The following is a 22,021-nucleotide window of genomic DNA, read 5'->3' as shown; positions in this document are numbered from 1 at the left end:
TGAAATTTTGTGAAATACCTCCAAATATTTTGGACTTTGGAGTATCTTAGATTTCAGACTGGGGTTCCCAATGGTATACACACCCTTACTAAAAGATCTCAAAAATCCTAAAATTGGAAACATCCCTGGTTTTTCCTAAGCATTTTGGACAAGGGCTACTCAATTTGTGTAACTTGGAAAGAATACCTTCAGATTGGAATTTAACTCAACTTTGTTCTAAGATCTCAGCTTGTTAGTTCTACATTTTTTCCTTCCATGCCAATCTAGAGGAAATTCTTCTCAGCTGGCATCTTTTATCTATCTATGAAAGACACGCAAAGTATAGGATATATAGAGGGCTTTGTTAGCTGCAGAGCTCATCTTCGAAACAGCATGACTGCAGACACCATGTTTCGAAGGGCTAATTTAGAGTGGTTGATTGATAGGATATTCAGAATCTTCCTGTTGCAGGGACACTTAGTCCTGTGTTGTGTCAGGGACATCTGGATATGGTCAGGTTACTCACCATCCTTGAGTTCAGCTCCTCTAACCAGACACAGTGTCTAACCCATCCAGCACAGCTTCTTTTGGAAGGCGCTTATGATACCAACTCAGGGCGTCTGTATCAGAGCCTTTGAGTGAGGCTTTACTCTCAGGAGTGCAGGCTCATTTCAGAGCCACTTCTCTGTCACGGTAAGGAGATGTTTTCCACTGTCAGCATCATTCTGAAACATCATCACTAAGGTGATTTTGTTTCCCTAGTACATTTCCTTAGTCTTCCTTAAAACAGACCCTCCATCATTCAGCACAAACATCAACAAGTCAGTTGCCTCTTGACAATATGGTCACCAGAAATAGGTATATTATTTCTTAATTTTGTACCCTTTGTTACTATATATGCATTAAAAATGAACATCATTAGCAGTATTTCAGGACAAAATGGTTCAGAGGGCTTTCATAGCATCAGAGGACCATTTTCTGGACAGGTGCCATGGACCGCTCCAGTGTTCACAGAGACCATAAATGATGGGTGGACCGGTGCCATAGTGTTCACAGTGACACTAAGTGATGGGATACAGATGCCATGGATTGCTCCAGTGCTCACAGAGACCCTAAGTAGTGGGCTGCAGACAGACTGAGACACCACACTTGATTCTCATCACAGGTGAACCTATTAAGCTTTTTATTTTTTTATTTTTGAAAAAAAAATGTAAGATGAATGTACGGACAAGAAAGCCTGCCGTGGCGGGACTAGCAAATCTAGCTCTTAGAACTCCAAAGACTTCATACAAATTTGGCAGAATTGGTAACTTGTGATAAATGAGTCACGCTCATCCAGGCAACGGCAGCTGGACAGAGAACGCATGAGTCCAATAGTCCACATCTTAAAGAGACAGGACTAATAACAAGGGTTTGTAAGTGTTGTTGGTTCTGGAGAAGACTTTCAGCTCTAAATAAATTTCTTCGACAGATCAAATTATAACGTGAAAAAAATACAGTGTCTCTTTCCTAACACTGAGCAAAAAGACAAGCAATACTCACAGAAACTGCTTATTTCAATGTCAAATGTTTATTTCTATGCCATAGTTTCCTTAGCACAATTTGCAAAAGAAAGGAATCCAAAAAAACCCGGTTGTTATTAATAATAAAATTTTTGGGATATTTTCTCTGCAGATAGAAGAAAGAAAATACACAAAATGGTACCAGAATTATCATTTCTTTCACATCATTCTAGCAAGTTGCATCTTTTTTCCTTGGATGCCACTTTTGTTTAAAATTAGGAAAATATCCACAGGGAAAAACAAAAACAAAAAAAAAAAGTTTTGATTCATTCAAATAACCCTGGGGAAGTTTTTGTCAGCGAATGTATCTTTGTTTTGGTACACTCTATTACTGATTGTCATATTCTTATTATTTAATATAATAGGCATAATTTATTACATAAACAAAGTGCGTTGAAAAACGAACAATGCTAGAAACAAACTGAAACATGATGTCTCCTAAACCTCTGTGTGGAACTAACTGAAGCACGGGAACACAAACTTCAGGGTACTACAAACGCAGCTCTCCTCTGATGGAAATGTGCCTAGGAGACTCGTCCTTCTCACTAGAGCGGCGGTAGGGGGCATCCCACGCAACTGATACAACCTGATAACAAACTGGTGATTATTTCGTTTTTAGTTTTCAATGAAAAGGAATGCTTTAGTTTCTTAAATAGGTCCTGCATTCAAGGGAGCCAGAAGATGGCATCTGCTCTCTAGGTAGACTTCTCTCGCCTGATTTTTGAGACGCAAATCCACCAAGACTTTTACAGTAGAAGTGGGTAGCACTCCTCAGATCACGAGGCCCTTGGGAAGCAGCCTGTCCTAGGTGTGCAGGGTGGTGAAGGGCCAGCACCCGGAGAACACCATGGTGGCTGTGCACAACATTCCCTTCGGCAGACTCAGTGAAAGGATGAGCGTTCTTTAAGTTCATGCACATTTTATTGAATAGTAATATAAAATGCTTTTTCTTTGTCATGGTTACAGGTGCATGCTTTGACTGCCAACATTTCAGAAGTCAAATTACAAAGGCAAGGCTTTAGGCTGTAGTGAATGACTTGGGCACTTATACAATTGTTAAAAAATATGAATGGACTTTTGTTGGTTGTTGTTGTTGTTTTCAGAATGGAACCAGTTGTAACCCGTAACTAATATACAAAGGGAAAAAAAGTGAAAAAAGTACATATTTTTTGTGGCACATGACAGAACAGAAGGAAATAACTAAATTGTTATGACATTAACGGTTACCATGCATTTAGAGTTTCACATGTAACTACAAACTTATTTAAATTTCACAAAGTTTGCTAAACATGCCAACCATCTATGTGTGCACTGACAAGCTTATGTTAAAAACTTTTAAGAATACTCTCCCCTTTAGATTTTTTCAAAGCTTTTTTTGATTACAAAATTTCAAAGGCATTAAGCATTTTAGAGAATATAAAGTATGCCAGTATACATACATTTCCAGTATATGTCAGACCACTAAGCGCATTACAGTCCCATACAGGCCGATACAGCCATTTTATTTTTTTTTTCTTAAAAAACATGCATAGGCAGATTTTTTTTTGTTTTTGTTTTTTACAGAATATAGATGCTTCGTCACTGCACTATGGTGTCGTGTTCACTATACTTCAAAATGCGCCACTCATAAATATTGAATTCAGCAAGCCACAACCGAGACTTGATTTATCAACAAAACCCCTAAATATAAACAGCAAAAAAGATGGGTGTAATTATTCCAGTTTTTTTTAAAACTTAAAGAAAATGTATTCGCTGCCAAATTAATAAGTGCTCTATGGAAAGAAGGGCATTCAAGCAAACTAAAGGAACCTGAGGTAAGCACGAGCTATACAAAATTAAACTGTCCTTTTTTGGCATTTTAACAAATTTGCAACATTCTTTTTTTTTTCCAGGTTTTTTTTTTAAAGACTGCCTAATTCAGTTTCTAGCCATTGTCTGACGAAAGTAGCAAAACCTTATCAATAAATAGTCCTTATTTAGTTTGTACATCATTGTTTTTGTTGTCGTTAAAAATGTTTGATGTCATCCATTTTTAGTGCTGCACTGTAAACGTACAATAAAGTATAAGAAATTAGACAAAGTTTTCGTGTCCAGTAACAGAGTAAAAGGCCTTTCATTAACCTATCTAGAAGTCCTCAGTGTAGTAGGAAAACACGTTCACTTCCCTAACATTGCAGTATAGACTAGCATTAGCTTTCTTTTTAAAACCTTTTTTCCTAGAAGCATTTTTTAAAGGCATACCCAAAAGAGGTGTTTAATCACCACCCTCACCAAAATATAGTTTATTATCTCTCTCCCTCTTTTTTTTTTATTTCATGATAGTGTAAACTGAATCCAATTCCTGGCCCCCAGAGCAAACAAGCTACCGTCAGAGGCAAGAACATCCAACTGCTGAGATGCAGCAATCCCATCATGACCTGCAGCTCAAAAAAAAAAAAAAAAGTGAACAGGAAGTGGTCACTGAATATTGCTGCTATTACTGCCGTTGCTGTCCGTGCCGTTAGTCTCTGAGGCGAGAGCCTTGTTGATGGAGTTAAGGTTGGCGTCGGAGGGCATGGCATCTCTGCGAGGCGGCATCCTCTCGTTAATTCGGTCTAAGCCCTTCGCCTCCTCGAAGCTAGTGATCTTATGCTGTGGTGAAAATCCTTTGATAGCTAAACAACAAATCATTAAGAAAAGAGAGAGAGGGTTAGGTTAGGTGGAGCACCACACAGGGCACCGCGGTCGTGTCGGGTGAGGTTAGAGACTTCGGAGTGGGTGGGAGTCCTTTAGTGGAGAACAATGTGACTGGACCTGATGACAACACAACAGACTCCTTACCATACCGGAGGGAACCAAGGGTTTGAAACAGCCAATGTCTCTTGCCAACCAAAATGTCCTCTTGCAGGGATTAAGATGTAAGCATCTCTCCTGTCTTCATCAAAGTTTAGTTCACAGAAATCCACAGTGGATAAGGAAAAAGCTGTTCCAGGGGCAGGTTTCTGGGATCCAGCATCACTGGCAGCATCACTAGCAAGATGATCCACGGATACCCTGGGCTAAAGAGCCTGCGCATCCCCCGTTCTCACTCTACCGCCATGCTAGGGATGGCCACTTCAGTGGAAGCCCTTTCTGCTCTACCCAGAACTCTAGCCACAGCTTAGAACAGAAGGTCTAAGGAACTAGACAATGAATGGGCGGGGACAAGTGTGGTTTTGCCATCTCTGAACAAAGCTATCAACTCGATGGTGTGGGGGAAAATGAAATCATAAGCTTTTTTTCCCCACATTGCACTGGAAGTCTATATACAGTGGGTAAGGGAGGAGGTAAGAGAAACTCAAAAATAAAGGTCAGATGACTAAGCAGAGAAGCATTTTCTGCCCTTCAGCAGCAAACAGGCCAAGCTGATGCGCATCTGGCACTCGTGACTACCTAAACCAGGAAAAACCCCCCTCTCTGTAGAGCAACAATAAGTTGGGGGTTAAAGGAGAAGCAGAGATGAATGCTTTTCACAAATTTTTAGCAAAACTGAATTGGATTGGTTCTCGTTCTTTTAATTAAAACCTTGACTTCTCTTGCGTTCTCTTCTAATGACCCTGTGTGTGCTACAGAGATATGAGAGGTACTTTTGAAAAACTTAATCACTTCCTCAGTGGGCACACCAACAGTGAGCTGAAAATAAAACACACAGATGGGGAACCAATGACATCAGCTTGCTTCACTCCCTGTGAAGTGCGAGCAAGGTATGGACGGGTGGCCAATCACCAATGCTGACTTGGGCTGCATCTCCACGGCGTATGAAGGACAATTTCAAGGTACCTGTACCCTCCCCACTTTGGGAGGAAAAGTGGGAAGCCGTTTAAGGCTTACGTTTTGCCAGCCACTTGGACACAAACGTGTAGCCTCCCACTAGTACAGATGACAGTCCTCAGAGATTTTACACAGTGCTTTAAAAGCTCATTAGAAAGAAAAACAAATTGTTCCCCGTCTGCATTTTCAGGTTAGCAAAGTGGTGATTAGTCAAGTGTGGGAGGAAGAACATGGGGAGATGGGGAAGGACCAAGGCCCAAAGCAAAGCTTCTTAATTTTGCAATTTGGTAATAAACTGAAATATAATTGTGTTGCCCAATGAGCACCCACCCTGAAAATGAATTCAATTATTTTATAGGGCAAAAAATAACAGACAACCTAGTCTTTTTCTAAATGGCATCGTCTCGATCATGATTAATCATGAAACTGTTTCATTCATTAAAATAATAAACTGGAAGTTCTAGGTTTTGCAACCTATAGGGTGGGGACATAGGAAATGCCAAATCTAGCGGAACAGGGGCTCGTTCAGGATGGGGCTCCATTGCGGACTGCATCTGTCTGTCTGTCTACCCTGCACAGAAGAAAGTGCTCTGCTCCAGTTGCTGGTCAGACAGTGGGGGTTAGCAATTTACATTGGGAGTATACTTAACACAACACAGAGCCACAGAGTCACAGAAAACAGCCAAACTATCAACAGGAATGCACACTGCAGATTAGATTTTGCCAAGAGGAATGGAGAATTCCCACATAAATAGCAGCTTGCTCACTGCTATTTAGGAAACAGTTGTATTTTTCTCTTACATTACTGTCATTTCCCCTACTATATCCAAATCATGAGCAAATTGGAGAGCTAAAGTGACACTTTTTTTTAACAACACACCAAAGGACTATATATGCACACAATTTGTGAAAAATCAGTTATTTTGCAAGAACAAAATACAACTGAAGAATTTTGTTTTAAAGGGGAACTTCAAATTATGCTTTAAAAATTCCAGAGGGTGTGGTACGCATAATATTGAACATTATATTCATGTGCAGTTCTCGTATAACCATGTAGTAAGACAGCATTCAATTAAAAAGCAGTTCTAAAGTGTCAACAATGCTGCTCTTGAGTAGTGCTAGAAGGCAGTTGGAGATGTACCATTCTCTATTTCCTCTGAAGCTCCTAGCAAGAGGCCTGGCATAGAGCAGATGCTCCGAATCATTAATCAATCATCTGCTCGCTAGTCTTGTCGGCCACTTCACTGCCACAGAAACTTTCTGGGCTCTTCATCATATTTTGTGAGTGCTAACTTCCTTCCAAATAGCAATTGGTCAAAACTGCCGAGGATAAGAGTTTACCTCCACACATCTGTCTCACGCTCGAGTATTTTAGAGACGTAAGTGATGCTGAACTGTAACAAAGCACTACCAAGCATTTCTGTTGTGGTGACCTTGAGCAGTCTAGACTCAACTTAATTTTACTCTCTCTTGTCTCTGTCCTACCTGGGAGTGATTTGAGGGAGGGATGGTTCAGCTCAAAGCATATTGATTTTACATGTCATTTGTCAAAAGCAGCTGCCATAACCCCACCCCACATCATCCACGAGAGATAGAAATTTATAAATATCGATATATAATCCTTTAGTTTTCTGTGATTAGACTAGGTTCATTGTATACAAAAGTCAAACATAGCTTTAAGGGAAAAAACAAACAAACAAACCATAGAAGGACACTTTCCCCTTTAAAGCAAGAACGTTTCGGTTAATACTGAGCCACAACTGTTAGCCCAACACCCACACACTCTGTACAAGCTACAGCGGAAAAAAAAAAAAAGAATACACCCAGCAGAGCCCTTGTCTGTTGCGGGCACAACAGAAAGGGGACTGGCCAATTTACCTTCATCAGCCTCAATAGCCTCAACAGTAGCTGAAGAGAAGAAGAAAGGGGTGCAAAATGAATGAGAAAATGAGCAGAGGATTGGTTCAAGGCTAAGAACAAGTCAGTGACGATCAAAGGAACTGGGGGGACTAATGTGCCTCTAAGTGCAGACTTCTGGTACAGACAACTGGACAGAGTGGCTACAAAGAAAGGGGGAACAATACCGCAGAAGTGAGAGGTGTCAGTCATGGCCTTCGTACACCTGAGGGAGCGAATGGGTGGCCTGGAGTCCTGGCTCACTAATCGATGACAAAGTCGTTTAGGGAAACGTGCAGAAATGCTTTCTGTTATTTCGGTTGAATTAACAATTGGGTTACGCACATCTATGTTTCTGGTTCTAAGAGCACTTTAGAACGCACGCTTGGTGATCTGTGGTGGAACGTTGGAGGACTAGGATGAGCTTGGAGCTGGGCTGTGATGTCGGTGAGATGCTTAATGCTAGCGAATAGTAAATGCCAGTTTCTATCCTCTAGAGACAGAGATGCATGGTGTGTATGTGGGGGAGGTGGTTAAAAGGACACAAAATCAAGTTGTTTAGGTGGCAAACACATAGGAGTCTTCAAAGATGGGAGAGGCAGGGAACCACAGAGGTAATGTCAAGGCCTGGACGTCTTTAGCCAGGCAGGCTGCGTCCCCATTGTTTTCTTTTTCCCGTTACAATACCATCTTTGGAAATGAAGTTCAGAGTGTTGCATGTTAAGTGGGGACATGGCAGGAGCAATAATAAATGAATTAGCATCTTCGGGAACAGGGCGTCTCAAGGTTGAAGCTACAGAGTATGGAAGTCCCTGAGTAAAGTACAATGATATACTGAAACCGTAGCTTCAAAGGTTGAGTAAGCCCACTGCTTACTTAGGCTCTACAGCTTCCCTGTGCAGGTGGAGGAGTTTGTCTGTGCTATTAGATGATGCTCCCTTAATCAAATGCTAAAACATTAAATTGTTCTCTAAGTTCAAAATGCTGAACATTGGTAGTATTCTATCTGTGGACTTCAATTTGTATTTTCTCGTGATTTAAAATTAAAAGCTACAAGAATGAGTATTTTTATGAAGATAGGTATGTTCTTGGTAACTATTATGAAGGGGTTGAGATGGTGTTAGAGTTCAATAGTATGGGTGGGTGAGTGGTTTATGACAGTGATGGGTTGGGATTAATAGGTGATGGGGTGCTGGAGTAGCTGCTTTGTAGAGCTGTTCTGCATGACTTATGGTGGTCTCTGGTTGAACTTTATTAGAGGTTCATTTGTTATTGGCCACGTATGCATTCCAGTTAGCAATGCATTCTGGATTCCTCATAACCACAGAGGAGAGCTGAACGTCAGATCCCTGCATCGCTTCTCCTCTTCTGCCAATGGACGGGGGTCAGATTTGAATCGCCAGGCAGTGGCAGTGCATTGGTTTGAAATATATACTGAGTTGTCAAATTCTCAGGACAAATGAAGTCTCAACCTAGAGTACGTGTGATTGTATGTTCGTGTGTGTGTGTGTGTGTGTGTGTGTGTGTGAACTCAACAGAGAATAGCACAAACAGATGGGTTTAAAAGAAAAGAAAAGGAACTTGAGTCAGTGAAGCTACAGACACAGGTGACGATCTGAAGGTGACACTATGCCACTGTAAAACATAAAGACCTCAGGTTTAGAAGCAAAGCCGAAACCCTGGAAGCACACCAGCACCGCTGGGTAGAAATACACATAGCCTAGCTTATCCTCAGCACAGGCCATTTGTGGTCAGTCTCTGATGCTGTGTGTGCCTCTGTTGTGTGCTGAGCTCATGAGAAGCTGTGGCTGTCCATCAGCTGGGCAGAACTGCATTCTGGGTATATAAATGATTTTATGCTAATCTCTTAGTATGTTCATCTTGATGGAAAAGTATTTTTGTGTTTATGAAGCAATTGATTTCTACAGGTTTAAAGAGGGATTTTTTTTTTGTTTATCTCAATTGCTATAGATCTTCCTGTTTCAAACTGTTTTTGACTTTTGTGTCAACTCAAAGACTGTGGTTTTTGAGAAAATTCATCCAAAAATAAAGGTTTATGATTGTTCTTCATGAAGTGAGATGGTCTGGCAATTTTGTGCCCATGAGTTGATCATTATGTGTTGTGTAGAAGAAATGTCTTAATGATGTAATGGTAACCAAATACCTGTGCCTTTTAGGATATAGGACAGAGATAGGAAAGAAAATAGGAGAAAGAGCCAGGGGAGAAATAAACTAGAGGCTGAGATTATATTAAAATACTACACTATATTTTTGCTATATTTGTTTTCTGTTCAAATCTAACCTAACAAAGTTTCCATATTGTGTAAGTTATATTCTAAATAGTGGTAGTGTTAATTAAACTGATAAAAGAACATACATAACAGAAGAAAAAGTATACATGATTGTGTTGTCTAACATGGGTGATACTAGCTATATTTAAGTTAAATTTGTTGAAAATTAGGGGTTGTTAGTTATATGTCAATTGTTCAGTGGTTCTGTGTCACCAGCGGCATTTGCAGCCATAAAAAAAATTTTCATTATCACAAAAAGTTATGCTGGCTGATACTTGTCCAGCCAGTTATGACTAAAGTAAAATGTCTACTTAAAAAAGATTTATTATTAAAAAAAATAAACCAAAATGCAGTTGAGATCTCTCTTCTTGTATTTCTGATAAGTCAAAGAAAAGGCCTGTTTAAGTCTCATTTCTGCTTAAGTGGATAATTAAATTACCCTTTTTATAGTCTTTCCAATAAAATCTGTAGCTATGCAAACATATAGTTGTGTGTAGATTTTTATCAATCATGTAGATAGGCAGATGATTTATGAAAATGTAACAGAAAATTTACACTAATTGGCCGAGAGAGGGGAGTTCCGACTCAAAGCTACTGCTGTGTGCACATGTGCCCTAAGTGAGATGTCCCATAAGGAGGCCTGAAGATATGGATGCGCGTGCTAAGGAGGGAGAGAGCGTGGCCTGAGGTGAAGGTCAGTGCTTTCATGTGGGTCATGACTGATCACACTGGCGTGTGAGCTTTCGGCCTTCTTCCAGTCAAGAAGAACGGAAGAGAAGACTGAGCTGAATGAGAAGCTCAAGGTTCTACTGGTACAGCTGGTCGTGTGCTCCCAGCCACAGCACTGGGCTCGCTTACCGCTTTGCAGGGTCTGTTTCCCTCCGGAAAGTACTCCGCTGGGGAGCATGCCTGTTGGGGTCAGGCCCTTCAGGGTCAGAACACTCTCACTCTCTTCTCTGGAAGACACAGAAGGTTTGTGGAAGTTAATGTTTGCTTTCTTTCATGGAAAAAAAAAAGATATATAAGAACCCATATTTACCTCACATTGGCTTATACAAAACACAATCCATTTTTATCTATTTATACAGAGGGGGTGTTCTATAAATGACTTCAGTGACAAAGCTACATTATGTAATTGTGGAGTTATGGCCTCCTGAAGACCCTGAAGGTGCTCCTGGCTTCATAACAACGTCTCACAAGGCAAAGCTGTTGCGTTAGTGACGACAAGGACCTGTGTATCCAGTGAGCAGAAGGGCACGTGCAGGCCTGCTTTATCATGAAAGGCTCGGGAACAGTCTATGAACCCCATCTACCAAAGAGGTGACTCTTACCTAAGGGTCAGAAACCTGGGGATTGTTTCAGGGGGCCGCTGAAGGACTCTGTGTCATGTGACAGATATAAAGAGATTATTTCAGGGGGTCACTGAAGGCCTCTGTGTCATGTGACAGACACAGATTTTCAGGGGCGACTGAAGGCCTCTGTGTCATAAAACAGACACACAGATTATTTCAGGGGTCATTGAAGGCCTCTGTGTCATATGACAGACACACAGAGATTATTTCGGGGTCATTGAAGGCCTGTGTCATGTGACAGACACACAGAGGGATGGTCCACAGGCAGGTGCAAACATTTCTGAACTTTTATTTTTCAGCCTTTCCCTTCCCAGAATTGCGTACATGGAATTCTTTCGTTGTGCATACGGCTCTGTTTTAATATTGCTGCAAGAGAATCACTATTTCAATTAAGCTGACCATCTAACATCACTTGGACTTACTGACTCAGTAGTTAAAGAAGCAGACCTATGAAATAGGAAGAACCTATTATTTTCCCAGACGACAGATCCTACAAGCCTACATGTGCAGGAAAAAGTTCACAATACATCAGTAGAGGTACACACTATACACACAGTACTGAGTAGGACCAAGTACCAAACTCATTTTATGATTTCTAAGATGACTGAAAAGGATTTCTCCCTCGATCTGTGCCTTATGTCAGTTCAGAAACTGGGACTGCACTGTCCGGCTGCTCCATCTCATCGCTACTTTTACCTTCCCATTCCACAGCTCCGCCCATGGTAAACTTTGATGCCTCTGCTCCCACGCATTTCCTTTTATCTCAGTGCTTCTCACGACTCCACCATCTTATTTATCAAAAACAGCTGTGCTGACCAGCCACACACTCAACTCACCTATTCTCATTGGTGCGATTACTGTACGTTACCCCAATCAACTTGATAACACTTTATCACCCCAAAGCATCCCTGCTCTCACTGTTGACTTCCCTCAGCCCCAGGCAATGCCTCCATTATATTCTGCAGGCTGTTTGCATGGGCATTCCACAGGAACAGCGCCCCGCAACACATGGCTGTTTGTGGTGGTCTCTTATGAACCGCTAGCATCTCTTATTTTGACTACAACAGCCTTGTAGAAGGTCTTTCTCCTCCATCTTTCCAAGGTTTGCCCTCTCTGCCTACAGCTCTTTTCAGACAGAAAGGCAGGCTGACTAAGACATTGACTAGCAAACAATGCCAGTTCTCTTGCTCCTTGATGGAAACTTCCCCGATGCCCTCTCTCATTAAGGGTGAAGGTAAAACCTTCAGCAGATCTCACGGGGATCACACACCTACCTACCTATCTACCCACCCTCCATACTCCTCCACCCTCACCCAGCTCTTAGATGACATTTCCCACCAGCGTCCTTCACGTAGGCAGCACACCTCATCCTAGGGTACTGTCCTTAGTCATCTTGTCTCAGAATTGTCTGTGTAGCTCATTCCCTCTGCCTTCAAATGACTGCTCCAGTCTCACTTTCTAATGTTGCCCCAAGCCACGCTTTACCTGTTCTATCGTTTATTTTTGGTCTCTAATCACCACTTCTCTACTGTCAAGCTTCTGGAAAAGGGGAGTTTCTTTCTGCTTTGACCATTCTTGCATCCCAGCACACACTGGATCAATACCATGTATACAGGTATCCGTATTTACTCGAACAAGGAGTTTTGCTTTGTTTTTGTTTTTTAAATGTTGAAAGGATGATGGCAGTTCTGATCCACAGTCTAGACTCTGTCTTCTTAACGGTAGAGTTTACTCACGAATATTAGGATTGAGCCAGTCATTAATCACAGTTTACGTTCATATGGGAATTTCAACCATTTTACGCTTCTGATGTCAAACCGCTAGGTTATGTAAAAAAGAAACGTTTTGAATACTAATAATGCTGCAGCTATGGAAAACTCAAGAGTACCTCTGAAAAGATGAACACAACTTACCTTTCTATTCACATCTAAGTCAGGTTTTAGCTTCATGACTGGCAAATATTTCTACATACCAAATAACTGCTGGCATCAGATCCCATTTTAAAAATCAGGATTGCTCAAACAAAATGAACATTGGAAGCCAATGACGATCAGGGATCATTTGGCTGTTAGCACTTCAATGACAGTTTTCTGGCTGTCTGAAGTACTCTTTCAATTTTCAAAATTTTATTTTTCTACCAGAGATACTGAGAGCTTTTGTTTGTTTTGGAAACCACCCCCCTTGAAATCAGGTGATCTCAGGCTGAAGTTCCAGCCACACAAAGATGGTTGTAAGGTCTTCCAATGTTCTGGGCTTCAGTTTTCTCCTCTATAAAACTGCTTTACAGCAACAGAGATTACACTGTGAATTATGTAGAAGTCCTTATGCCGGAAAGAGCCATCCTCCTGCCTGCCCTCTTCTGTGTGCCTCTTGTTCTTCATTCAGCACATTCTTGCTCCCTGCAGTCCTGACCCCCCCCCCCCGTCCCTGCTTCAGGGTCTTCTTCAAGGGTCTTCTCAGCCTGAAAACTGCTTCTTTCTGTCCTTCTGTGGTTCCCCTGGGGAGTGTGACCTCCTCAAAGGTCTCCTCTGATCACATCCATCATGTTCTTGTAGGTGTGGCCTTCTCAGCCCCTTGATGCACCCTTCACGCTCTCTACCCAAAGCCACACACAGCTCTCCACTGCTGGGAACACCGTAACTGCAAGTGAAAGGTGCTTCCAACAATATGCCAATCCTCAAGGATGCAGTGTGTAGATTCGGTTGGGGTTGCCTCATAAATACTATACTGATCAAACGCTGAGTGAGGAAACTGGGTATTTGTGGTTTTGTGTCTTTTATGATGGTTTCTAGAATAGTTAAGAAGACAGATGTGGCTCATGTTGTATTCTACTAAAGGGCACTACTCAGAGAGTTCCCCCTTCCCCCTCGGTTATCCATCCTCTTCTTCAGCAAGAACACCTGTTTATGTCATTGTTCAGTCCTCCCTCTGCATGTCTCCCTGAAGCTCCAGGGTGGAATTTCTGCTTCATCATAAAGGTTCTACCAGGTAGAATCACTACAGTCATCCCAGTAAACAGCAGCTGCCTGTCCATCACACAGGCTGTGGGTTTGTAGGCTATCCTCAAACTCTGTTTTCTCTGTTATCACTCATTGGACAGACAAAGGCCCTTGTAGGAGGAATAACGGTCATTTCCACCATCAATATGACTTTTCAAAAGGGCTCCAGCTGCCTCGGAGCTGCTGCTGACTTGGGGTGTCTTTGTGGCATGATGGGGATGCTTCTCATCTTTCTCAAGGGCCCCTAGCTTCAGCACCAAGTCACTTAGTGACTCTCCGGTGACTTCAGCAAGAGTAGCAGAAAGCACAGGGAGAGAAATTAAGAGCGGGCAGAACCCCCTGACAGGAAGCAACTAAAGGCTGGGAGACAGCTCAGGGTTTGATAAAGCATTTGCTGTGCAAGTAGGAATAATGGAGTTCAGATGACCAGGATCCACACAGAAACCAGGCAGGCATGACAGCACCTGGGATGCAGGGATGGAACAAGCTGGCTGTACAGACTAACTAGAATGAGTGAACCCCAGGTTCAGCAAGAGGCCCTACTGCCAACCAATAAAGTAGGGAGTGCTTGAGTAAGACACTTGAGGTCAACTTCAAGCTTCTAACAGCAGGGAGAGAGGGAAGGTGAGTAGGGAAGCAGGGAGAGGAAAAGAGAGGATGAGGGGAAAGAAAAGGAGGGAGAGGAGAGGCAAAGAATGAGAGAAGGACAGATATGAATTACAGCAGCCAATGTGCAGTGGCTAACTCCTAAAGCATGTCTATGTTTCCACACTCCTGTGTATGACCATGAATGGGCAGCATGCCTCATGGAGAAACTATACCATACTTTAAAGAGGTCCTGTGCATTTAAAGTAGAGTCCTGTGCATTATTTAGGAACAGATTATTAAAGTACAGTGCAGTGAAGTCTCTTCAATGAACTGTTTTCAAAACACATGCTTAGTAACATCAATAGGATGATTCATGATCCACTGAAAAGCAAACAAACTCCTATAGAGACCTAAAACAGGAGATGGCTTTTGTTCCTCGTAAGTGATTCATTAGGGTTCACAGCTACAGCTCTATGTTTAATGTTCATTTTCTTGAAATCCAGTGAAAGGCATCCCATAAATTCATCTTTCCCCAAAAGCCAGACTGTAAACTAGAACTAGACCCTAATCACGTTCCTTGTGAAATATTTTAAATCCTACAGCGAAGGGAGGGAGAAGATGTACCATAATCCACTTACACACCCTTGGTTCGTGGAAATGATTGAGTAGATTGCAATGTAAGTACAATACAGACGAATTGACAATTCCCATTTAAAAAGAGACAAACAATTCAAGGAACGTTTTCTAGTGAAACATTTAAACTGTCAGAGTAAAGTGTTAAGATAGCTACTACACAATCAATTTTCAAACAGACAAGGAGGAAAGACAACCTCACCTGAGAACTGAGAACACTCTGGCCATTTTGCCTATTGCTCGGATCTTGTTCCTGATGACCTCCTTCCGGGCTGCGGCCGTGGCTCCTGTATTGGAAAACAGAATTCAGCAGTTAGGGACTTTTTATCTTTCCACGTTTACTTTGCATCTGTACCAGGGTAACGGTTAGACTACACATGATCAGTTTTGTTTTGTTTGGTTTTGTTTTCCTTTTGCTATCTCTTAATTGAGTTCGGATAACTGAACTTTAGGTCACTGATGCCATGATGCAATCCTCAAGACCGACAAAGAGGAACTTGTGGCGAGTTTACAGGGGTGGAGCCCATGTGAGCAGAGACTGGTTAGGTTCTACGCCGTCTTAGTGTTTGAGTTTCTCATCTCTTCTGCAGTAGAAGATGGTGAGTTAGTGTTTTCTTATTCTTGATCTCCAAGCTGGAAGATTACTTTAGGAAACTACTGGGCTCTCAAAAATTCTCCCTAAAACTGAACAGACCCCTGCAGACTCCATGATCTCTGAATAACCATTTGTGTTATTTACTGGTCACAAACACTTCTTTCAGCACTAGCCATTCTTTCAGTACAAGTTCTGCAGAGAAGTGTGGAAAACTGCGTTGAGTTTGTCAAAGGACAAAGGTACACATGGTAACAAAAATGTCTGCACGGTCCTAGTGTGGGAGAGATGACTCACTGGTTAAGGGCGCTTGCAGAGGGCCTGGGTTTGGTTCCCAGAACCCACATGTTGATTCACAAACATCTGTAACTCCATATTTAGGGGAGCTGATGCCTTCTTCTGGCCTCTGTAGGTACCAGATACACATATGGTGCACACACACACACATGCACATACATATACATATATGCAGGCAAACACTCGCACATAAAATAATATAATAATTATAAGCGATATGTGGCTGTGCTTTACAATTTTTCATCTGAATGTTAAAAATCAGTCTATATGAGCAACTGCCAATGCAAGCATTGTCTTAAAAATGCTGTATGATCTTTAACAAATCTATTTTATTTGTTAATTCTCAAAATGTACAAAACATAGAAAAACACTTTTCTTGTTAAGATTTGCGTGTGCATGTGTGTGTGCTACTGGGGATCGAATATAGGCGCCAGTGAATGCTATGCACTGAGACACATCCCCAAACCCTCTTAATTAAAACAAAATAGGCAAAGTTATCTGTGATGGTTAATAATGTCAACTTGACTAACTAAGCAAGGAGATGAGCAAAGCACACTCTCTGATGTTATCTGTGACAAAATGTCCAGGTTAATATGGGTGACGTCATCTTTTAAGCTTGGAGTGTGGAGAAAATAGAAAAGGAAGTGAGAAAGGCAGTTAATGTTGGCATTCCATCTCGCTGTTTCCCTGAGTTGTTCTGCCCACCCTGCCCCTTCTGCCACCACCAACCAAAAGGCCTGACACTCTGAGCCCAAACTGTCTTTCAGTTGTCTGAAACCACGAGGCCAAATTCTGTCCCGTATGTTGTCTGAAACCACGAGGCCAAATTCTGTCCCATATGTTGTCTGAAACCACGAGGCCAAGCTACTCCTTAAATAGTTGTTTTCTCACAAATTTTTTCACATGAGTTTAGAGGAAGTCAAAAACAGCAATTTTTAAAAACTCTATTGTGTCATACACATGTATATTTACAAATTTTGCACACACAAACACACACATACACACACACACTCAAATTAAATTATCCCCAAGCTCTGGTAAGATCAGAAGCATTCTTAATTTTAAAGAACAATTTGAGCCCCTAAGGTTGCTGACACCAGGATATGTACATGGCATGTGTAATGTAGTTTTCTCTCTAATCCATGATAAGAACAAGTTTTTGAAGGAAATTCTTCTGTTTGTAAACCTAACTTGGAATCGTTTTCCCTGTTTGTTAAGAGTGAAGCAATTGCCCACTACCCTAACATTGCTGCATAAGAGAAAACCATGACAGCATGGACAATTCTGAACTGGCTAGAGATCACCCCACCCTTTTAAATTTTCTAAGCGGGAACAGAACAAACCGTCTTCCATGTGATTAATCTTCAGAGGTGATGTTTGTGCATATTCACATCACAGACACACGGTATCCCCAGGAGATGGGTACCAGCCAGTGGCATAATGCCACCATCCCTCTGACATCAGAGCAGCCCAAGTTTTTGTCCGTATCTTTCTCTCTTGGGGCGACCACACCACGGTAACTACTCCCCTACGTTAATTGGCAGGGCATGCTATTTCCAGCTATTCTGCCTGTAACTGGATGGAGTGGGTTCAGACGCCAGCTGGGAAAAAACCTCTCCAGTGAGACCTGCAGTAATTCAGAGCCATGCGACTCCATTCACTAAGAATCCCTTGAGCTATTATCTACCTGCTTGAACACCAGGGAAGAAAACACAGTGTCACTTCTGCCTCAAACCTTACTCTGAGATTCTAATAGCATTTGTAAATTCAGACTTTTTTTAATAGGTGATTAATGACTGAGACTACTGAAGAACCTCTCTCTCTCTCTCTCCCTCCCTCCTTCTACCATTCTCTTCCTTCCTTCTTAACTCCTAAGTGGGATGGAAGTGGACTCTGTAGTTGAGCTCTCTACTGGCTTTAGGAATTCTTCACTTCAGTTCTGACTGCGGTCTAATAGCTATTCTCTCTTTGTTTTGTATTTCCTACCCCCTCCTGACCAGTCATCCCAGAGGTCATGATGAGCTGGGCAAGGGAAAAGCCTGGCCCTTTCCGGCATACGATCCGGCCAGATCATGAAACCAATCCACTGACACACAGAAGGGAAAGTGAGCGCGCTCCAACACAGGTGACTATATTTAGAAATACAAACAAGAAAAGCAGGGGGCAGAGGTCAGGAGTCTAGAACCAAAACCGCACACCTTGAAGAGGAACGAGAACGGTCGAACAAAAAAAAAAAAAAATCAAACCAGCGGGAAATACAGAAGAATGATCTCACAGAAAAATCTCCAACAAAGGACTTGTAAAAACCAAAACCAGAGCCACGGAAAGTAAGACTCTACGTAGGAAATGGAGGGAAATAAATTATGTGGAGACATGCTTCTCAGCTCACTGAGGGCTGACCGGGAAAAGGCGGCTCAATGCTAAGCTTCAGCTGTGAAGTGAGCATTCTGGCGACCACAATCAACGTGCTACTGCTTACATTTTCAGACCTAATGAATTCTTGTATACAGAGATAAGGCAGAAGGGGAGGATGGGGGGAACTTGGGGAAAAAGGAGGATTGGGATAAAGGAAGGTTGGATAAGGGAGCACGGAAGCACAATTCTTAGATAAGGGAGCCACCTTAGGGTTGGCAAGAGCCTTGAACCTAGAGTGGCTCCCAGGAGCCCAAGCCGAGGTCCCCAGTTAGTTCCCTGGACAGCTGAGGATAAAGAACCTGAAATGACCCTACCCTATAGCAACACTGACGAATATCTAGCATATCATCATAGAACCTTCATCTGGGGATGGATGGCGTTAGAGACATAGACCCACAATGGAGCACTGGACTGAGCTCTCAAGGTCCCAATGAGGAGCAGAAGGAGGGAGAACATGAGCAACGAAGTCGGGACCACGAGGGGTGCACCCACCCATTGAGACAGTGGAGCTGATCTATTGGGAGCTCACCAAGGCCAGCTGGACTGTGACGGAAAAAGCATGGGATATATCTGGTCTCTCTGAACATGGCAAACAATGAGGACTGATGAGAAGCTAAGGACAATGGCACGGGGTTTTGATCCTACTTAATGTGCTGGCTTTGCGGGAGCCTAGCCAGTTTGGATGTTCACCTTCCTAAATATAGACTGAGGGGGGAGGACCTAGGACTTACCACAGGGCAGGGAACCCTGACTGCCCATTGAACTGGAGAGGGAGGGGGAGAGGAGTGGGGGGAGGGGGAGAAGGGTTGGGAGGAGGGGGGAAGGGTGGGAGGAGGGGGAGGGAAATAGGAGGCTGGGAGGAGGTGGAAACTTGTTTTTTTTTTTCCTTTTCTCAGTAAAAAAAAAAAAAAAAGAATGCAGTTAGAAAGGTTATCGACCCTTTCATAAAACTAAAACATTTACTCCAAAATTCAAATAAGTTTACCATAAACTCCAAGAGGAGACAGTAAAAGTACACTGATCCCCTCTGCTCTCAAAACATGCTACGATTTCCTGGCTCAGCCTGGCCTCAAGCTGTAATCCAGGCTGGTCTAAAGCTCATGGCAATCCTCCTGTCTCAATTTCAAAGGTTCTGTGACTGCAAGTCATTATATCTGTCAAGGTAAGATTTTTTTTTTTTCTCCCGGGAATAACCTTCAATGTTTTTCAATTACTCAAAGTCTCAAACTCATATCATGCAATCATAACTTCAGAAAATATAAAATACCCAAACAGACTTGCTGACATGAATGACACGGGTTCTTATTAAACGCGATGGAATAAGCCACGGCGGAGAGTCACCATGAGCATGCCCTTAGACTTAGCACTGCACACCTCGTTTGTCAGAACTGCCGGAGATCATCAGGTCGTTTGGAAAACGCACATCCCATTACAAGTTTTCTCCACCCATAATGCGTGTGGCACTGAAGTCAGCAAAATAAATGTGCGTGCTCCAGACTTTGCTTTACATACTACAGACAAATATGATATCATATTGACTCTTCTTGGTACAACCTTGCCTCAGTTGCGGTAAGGTGCCGTGGTAAGGGAGATATATAAAACACCTTTTACAGAAACACTCCGGTATTTTTCATCGAAAAGAATGTAATCTCTTATTTTAATTCAGAAACCACAAACTGAAAGGTATTATTATTCCATATGCTAAGAAAAAGAGTAATTTGAAAGTAAAATTTAACTTCATTTCCATTCTAACTTTTTTATTGTTTCTTTTTTCAACTTTGAAGTTCTGATATTCTTCTGTACCTGAAGCACCATTCTTACTTCTGGAATCAAGCACCCTCACCCTCTGTCTTCTTCACGTTGGGGAGGCCAATATACAGATGAAGAAAATCTAAATCTGTATCCTCCCTGCCCTTCGTGGTACAACCTCTCCCCACCTGCTCCTGCCCCCTTCACTTCCCAGGAAAGGGACAATGTGCCAAATGGCTGAGTGAGTGCCACCACCTCATACAGGGTGGATTTTAGCCTGGAAGGCTGCTGCAAACAGCACTCCAGGGGTGCGGGCAGGCCTAGAAGGAAGAGGTTCTAACCACACTGAGAACCTGCCATGCAGGAGGTGCTGGCCTTCTGCTACCTCTATTAAGTCCGGGTAAATTGAGTCAAAGGTACATTTGGGAAGAAATGCTGGCTTTGAGAGAGGAGCGAGAGAACAGGTTTGCAGGTCATGGCATCTATGTCCCATTGTTCTTCATATATGACATGGGGATGTATGAGCTAAGTGAAAAATAAAAACAGTGACTGATGTTTTCCCCTGGCACCGCGTTTCTCTACCCGCTACTCTTAATACACAGCAGAATGTGGAGCTGAGAAGACGCTGTCTTCAAAGTGAAATCAAAGAGAGCCTAAGTAGGTTAAACGCAGTCTTAGAGCTGTAAGATGAGAAGTTTGCCAGCTGTGTGGAAACTTTATAGTTCTCATTGTAAAGAGGAGGAGAAACGCTTTTATTATAGGGCTGGAGAGTTAGCTCAGTGATTAAGAGCACGTATTGCACTTAGATAGGACCAGAGTTCGGTTCCCAACACCCATACTGGGCAGCTCATACCTTCCTATAACTCCAGGTGCAGGGTAATCAATGGCCTCTAATGGTCTCTCTTGGTACCTGCACACACACACACACACACACACACACACACACACACACACACACACACTGGGCAGCTCATACCTTCCTATAACTCCAGGTGCAGGGTAATCAATGGCCTCTAATGGTCTCTCTTGGTACCTGCACACACACACACATACACACACACACACACACACACACACAGACACACACGTACACACACACTCACATTTTAAAATATAATAAGGTTAGATAGTTCTAATTTAATTTTTAATGGAAAAGCTAGGAGAACATCTCCACTGCTTCCTTCATTCTACTGGCCTTAAATCTTTTCTATTATTTAGGGTTCCTTCGTTAAAAGATCTTGAAATAATTCAAATGTGTCCATAATATGTGCATTGAAAAATGTCATACAGAACATGGACTCAAACACCACAAACTTCTTTAAAGGGTGAGCATGTTTTATAGCTTATTATTTACTGGTAGACTTCACATTCCTTAAATCTTTAATTCATATTCAAAGATGACATATATATTTACTTCTTTCATTTTTCTAGGTTTGTTAAATTCAACAAATTCATCATGTTGGGAATCTACACTTTCTGAAAATATTATTCTATCACAGACCACTGCCAGTCTGTTCATAACCAGAAATTAGAGATTCTTTCATATTTTACTTTTGCCAAAGAGAGTGACAATTGAATGTGAATAAGGCTACTTACGGGGTGACACAAAAGGAGTTAAAATGTGAAGTATCTCAATTCTACATTAAGGTAAAAATAGCTTGCTTTTATTTACAATTAATATTTCTGAAATATAGGATACAATGAGAAAGAGAACATGACACCAGATACATGCAAAAGCCTGACAGAACTGCTCTTTACAGTTCCTCACAGATGGTGATGGCATTTATGTGATGGAGGAAGGTCATTGGTTAATTAAATAAAGAAGCTGCTTGCCCTGATAGGTTAAAACAGGAGGGAGGAGTAAACAGAGCAGAATGCT

At 42.1% G+C, this 22,021-nt stretch overlaps 1 protein-coding gene across 2 annotated transcripts in view; it reads right to left on the bottom strand.

Moving 5' to 3' along the window:
* Positions 1-2,443: 2,443 nt before the first annotated feature.
* Positions 2,444-22,021, bottom strand: part of Ppp3ca (protein phosphatase 3 catalytic subunit alpha) — a 294,299-nt gene continuing 274,721 nt past the window's right edge. The window contains exons 11-14 of one of the 2 annotated variants that reach the window (XM_005357327.3): positions 15,292-15,376; positions 10,376-10,473; positions 7,209-7,238; positions 2,444-4,195 (exon numbers count right to left, since the gene is read on the bottom strand). In XM_005357327.3, coding sequence (XP_005357384.1) covers positions 3,999-4,195; positions 7,209-7,238; positions 10,376-10,473; positions 15,292-15,376 — 410 coding nt within the window. In that variant the 3' untranslated portion in view covers positions 2,444-3,998. The remainder of the gene's footprint in view (positions 4,196-7,208; positions 7,239-10,375; positions 10,474-15,291; positions 15,377-22,021) is intronic. The other variant, XM_005357328.3, reaches the window with a different exon arrangement.

Source organism: Microtus ochrogaster, chromosome 21 (assembly GCF_000317375.1).
Source record: "Microtus ochrogaster isolate Prairie Vole_2 chromosome 21, MicOch1.0, whole genome shotgun sequence".
In the NCBI taxonomy this organism is placed as follows: domain Eukaryota; kingdom Metazoa; phylum Chordata; class Mammalia; order Rodentia; family Cricetidae; genus Microtus; species Microtus ochrogaster.
This window is presented reverse-complemented; position numbering and strand designations above follow the sequence as displayed.